Here is a 4,713-nt window from a genome sequence, read left to right on the forward strand (position 1 = left end):
GCAGGACACAGACTCCTTTCTTCCTCATGAAACCATAGAGACCCTTCATCACAGCCCCAGAGCCTCTGCTCCCCGCACCCCCTGCCTCCCTGGGTGCACAGAGAGTGCCTGCTCTTTGGGGAGGGGCAGGGCGGGGAGAAGCCAGCCGCCGTGCAGCCGTGTCTTCCTGGAGCCAAGAGGCTTGGGCGCAGCACAGAGACCTCCTCGTGCTTTCCTCACAGGGAGTTGGGAGAGGCTGAGCCTTCACTCTCCCAAGTTGATGTTTGCATTCATGTTTATGGGCCCAGGCGAAGAAGCTTTCTGAACAGAGCACGCGTTCTCTCGTCTCCCTCTCTGTGGAAGAACGGCTGAGCGCGTCCCGGACCCCGTTCCCCCGTGGCTTGGGAGCCCAGCTCTCCTCAGGCCTGTGCTCGCAGTGCTTCGGCTCCCGCGAGGACCCTGCCCGTGCTCAGGGGGCCCTCGGCTCTTGCCCTGTCCTGCAGCATTCAGGGCAGCCAGGCTTGGTGGCTACACCACACAGCTCTCCTCAGCGGGCACTGGGCACAGGCCTAGCACCAAGTGTCCGCGCTCCCGACACCGTGGGGACGGGCGGAGCGAGGCCCCGGCCCTCCTCCCTCCCAGCAGCTCCTGAGGAGAGCCTCCCCCGGCCCTGCTATACGCAGCGTTTGGCTCCTGAGACCCTGAAACCTCCCTTCTGCATGGCTCCCTGGCTCATCCCCCCGTCCTGGGCTTGCCCTTCATCATCGTGGGAGGTCTCTCCTCTCCCGAAGTCACCACCCAAGTCCCTTCTAACGGGCGTGCCTTGTTGCTTCTTCTGACCTCAGGGACCAGCAGCACCAACGCCGTTGGGGGAGCCGTGAGCAGCCAGGCCGCCCCGGCTCCGCCTCCTGCCGTGACGTCCAGCAGGAAGGGCATGTTCACGGACGACCTGCACAAGCTGGTGGACAACTGGGCCCGGGACGCCATGAGTCTCTCAGGCAGGCGGGGAAGCAAAGGACACGTGAGCTATGAGGTCAGCGCACCCCTCGTGCTTCCTCCTGCCTGTCTGAGTGTCGCTGGGCACGGGGACCCTGCCGTGACCACCTCCAGGGGCTCCTGAGTGCTAGCACTTCCGGGAAAAAAGACAGCAATCAGCTAGGTCCCTTCTTAGTTTCTTTCCCTGGATTCCTTGCTCTGAACTGAGTCAGCCCAGTTTTTCTTCCCTTTTCCTTAACACTCTGAATGGTGTGTGCTTGCGCCACTCATGCGAGGCATGCGATGCCACCCCCTTCCAGTCAGAACAGGTATGTGGTGAGTGTCAGGAGCCAGTGATGGTGATGAAAGGCTGTCTGGGAGTTGTTCTCCCGACCCTGTAAGGTCAGAGCAGCCCAGGCCTAGAACTCTCTCTCGCCCTGTACCCGTCCCACCTGCACGGCTTCACCGCCTGTTCTCTCTCCAGGGCCCTGGCATGGCAAGGAAGTTCTCTGCGCCCGGTCAGCTGTGCGTCTCCATGACCTCAAACCTGGGCGGCTCTGCCCCCGGCTCTGCAGCGTCAGCTACCTCTCTAGGGCACTTCCCCAAGTCCATGTGCCCCCCTCAGCAGTACGGTTTCCCTACCCCCCCGTTTGGCACGCAGTGGAGCGGGACGGGTGGCCCGGCACCCCAGCCGCTTAGCCAGTTCCAGCCTGTGGGAACAGCCTCCTTACAGAATTTCAACATCAGCAACTTGCAGAAATCCATCAGCAACCCCCCAGGTTCCAACCTGCGGACCACGTAGACCCGAGGCGATCCTGGGGCAGGTTTGGGGACAGGAGATGGAATGTGGGGGGTCGGGGGCATAGCCTATATGCTGACTACTAGTGCTGCATTTAACTGGTCATTTCTTGCCAGAAAGGAATGTTTTAATCCCGCTTAGAGCCCTTGGAGTGGAGCCCCCCGCCCTCACCATCGCCTGAGTGGGAGGAGGGGAGGGCAGCTGTCTTGTGTGCGCTTTGTCGTTGCCCAGACCCAGCAGCGAGCCATTGGGAAGTGGGGTTGGTCAGAAGGCTCCTAGAGAGCTCTGGAAAAGCAGAGCCGTCTACATTTTCAGGTGGTGGGGCTCTTCATTTTGGTAGCCACCCCAACCCCTTACTTACTCCCTCAAGAATATAAACCACAAGACAAAAAATTTAAACTATTGGGCTCTCTCCTACCCTGTCGCCCACTGTTTTTCTTTCTCCTGTCTCCCCCTACCCCCGACCCCAATCCAGCCAGTCTTTAGAACCCAGTGCAGACACCAGGGGAGGGATGGAGGTTTCAGCCCTTTCTTACAATAGGTCATTAGTGCTTTAAGCAAATGATATTCGCAGCTTTGACTGCAGCATTAGCAATTAGGAAAAAAATTAAGTTCCCTGCGGACATGTAACTTTGCCATCAGTTTTGATGTGGAAACACTGTGATGTATAAATGTTGTTGGACAACAGTAGTTTAAAAGTAAAATATGAAAGGCTTAAAAAGGCTAGCTCTGTCCTTTACTTACTGAGATTTCACTTTTCTCCTTTGTATTTCCATTGTATTAGATAAATAAATGTGAATGTAAAATTGTATAAATCACTCTACTTGAATACTTCCGTCCTCCCAGTACCGCTTGCTGGATGCTTAGTGCCTTGGACTTCTATCGCTTCTGCCGTTGCATCAACTTCTCGTCAGACCCTGGTCAGCTGGTCAGCGAGGGTGTGTGGAAGGAGAGCGTGGGTCCGTGTGACCCAGCAGTGGACTGTGTTGTAAGGAAACTGGAAGGGTATTTTTTTCAAGTCATTTAGCAGTTTTGTAAGATGAGCAGGGTGAGAAGTTAAGTTGACATCAGTGGTTAAAGCAGAAAACTGTTTCAGGACAAATGAGGAGGGAGGCTGTCACCAAGTCGGGCAGTTACCAGGCTGAGCGTGGCGTGCGATTGGTGCCGAGAGACTAGAGGCTGCAGAACAGATGTGTTTTGAAGACGTGGTGCTTGGCCAGCGGCTGCCCTAAGCCTTACTTACCTGCGCTGGGCTTGAACTCAGAAGATTGAGAAGAAATGGCTGAAGAGAAAGGAAGCGGGTAGGGGCTGGTTTTTAAGTTGGGAAATGTGATAGTGAAACGTCTCAGATGCAGAAAGTTGCTCTAAGAAAAATTGTTTGCCTTGCCTTTCCTCTTGGTGCAAATGTACCGTGTATTTCTCAACGTGGGGTCCTGCAGTTGTGGCAAGTGGCCCCACATCTGAAATAAGCACCGTAGGAACGGCTGCTTGTTCCTCCTCACTTCTGTATAATGTCCAGAGGGTTGCAGGGTCATAATCTCCCGGCTACCTTTGTTTCTAGAGTGACAATGGATATTCTCATATAAAGACTCCCCACAAGTAATAACTGCAACCAGCCAGTATTATTTAGTGCTATGCCTGGTTGTGATGGGCAGTTCTCTTTATTTTCAGAAACTTCAGGAAATATCCTCCCATTGCCTATTTTGGGGATCTCTGTTCTCCCAGAAGATGGGGCAAGAAGCTAGGACTCTTAATCTTGGGGTGCTTCTTCTCTTGACCCTGAGCCACCTCAGTGGCCCAACCCAGGAATCTCCATGACAGGAAGAGCCTGGCTGTCCTGTCCTTCGTTGGCCATTTTCTTTTAAGTTAGCCAAGGCCCCAAAGATGCAAACGAAAGCTGAGGCTTTTAGGAAGGTAAGAGATGAGAAGGGCAGGTGCTCCAAGCTTTGCTTTGAAACTTTACTTTTTCTCTGCCTGTAATCCTTGAGAAATGGTAAGAGTAAGGACCGAACAAGAAGTGCTGAGGAAATGGGAAATGGACACGTGGACAGAGGGGACGGACTTTGTACCCAAGGAGGGAGCCAAGTGCAGCACGACTCTGGTCACTTTGGTTTAATGATGTTGAGGTCTCTTCACTCACATGGAAAGTAAGAACTGGTTTTACTTACTGTTGATTTTTTTCCCCTCCTGTGGATGAAATAACTGAAACCTAGAGGAATGAACCAGTGCTACTGAACTGTTTAAATTATTTTCGTGTTAATAGTACACTTTGAGTATCTTTTTCCACATTAAAAAAATCTTTCTGAATTATAAATGTTTTCCTTACGTTATTTAACAATGTACACTGTTTAAACAAAAATAAACTGAATTCAAACCTTGGGGATTCTTGGCAGCCGTCACTCCTGTTTGGCGCTGTGGGTGCACTTTGTGCTTGTGGACATGTGACGAAGCCACGCGAGTAAACCAAACTTGGTTTTATTGAGCTGTGGGGATTCATTTTCAGCAGGTGCCTTTTCGTGATCACATTAGCTGATATGACTTGTATGCAATTTATAACTGGATTCCTATCTCCAGAAACTTTTTCAGTGATTCTGACCTTAACTGATGCTGCAGACAAGGAAGATAGCGGTAACAATAACCAAAACCAGAAAAAAATTTTCTGCAGCTCAGGTGAGGGGTCGGGGGTGCTTGGGTGGCCGAGGCCTGCCATGGGGGTCCTTGTCTCGGGCACCACGTCACAGACAGGCCTGGGCTCCAGCTGCCTCTGGACTGAAACTGAATGGCTGCTTCCATCAGATTTTTGGTTTTCTGATCCATATGAATACTGTTCACATGACACTGTAGTTGAAATGTGCACTAGCATTGTATCTTAAAAATCTTTAAAATGCTCCACACGGGGTGGCCAAAACCTGTTTGTTTTTTAAAAACAATGTGAAGTGCAATAAGAAGAGGCATGCCTG

At 52.1% G+C, this 4,713-nt stretch overlaps 1 protein-coding gene across 15 annotated transcripts in view; it reads left to right on the forward strand.

The window, feature by feature from the left end:
• The window catches only part of WNK1 (WNK lysine deficient protein kinase 1), a 129,891-nt gene extending 125,824 nt beyond the window's left edge, over positions 1-4,067 (forward strand). For all 15 annotated transcript variants that reach the window (XM_070788670.1, XM_070788673.1, XM_070788671.1 and 12 more), the window contains 2 exons: positions 825-1,012; positions 1,439-4,067. In XM_070788670.1, the coding sequence (XP_070644771.1) occupies positions 825-1,012; positions 1,439-1,756 (506 nt within the window). In that variant the 3' untranslated portion in view covers positions 1,757-4,067. The remainder of the gene's footprint in view (positions 1-824; positions 1,013-1,438) is intronic.
• The last annotated feature ends 646 nt before the right edge of the window (positions 4,068-4,713 follow it).

The sequence above is a fragment of the Bos indicus genome, chromosome 5 (genome assembly GCF_029378745.1).
Source record: "Bos indicus isolate NIAB-ARS_2022 breed Sahiwal x Tharparkar chromosome 5, NIAB-ARS_B.indTharparkar_mat_pri_1.0, whole genome shotgun sequence".
In the NCBI taxonomy this organism is placed as follows: domain Eukaryota; kingdom Metazoa; phylum Chordata; class Mammalia; order Artiodactyla; family Bovidae; genus Bos; species Bos indicus.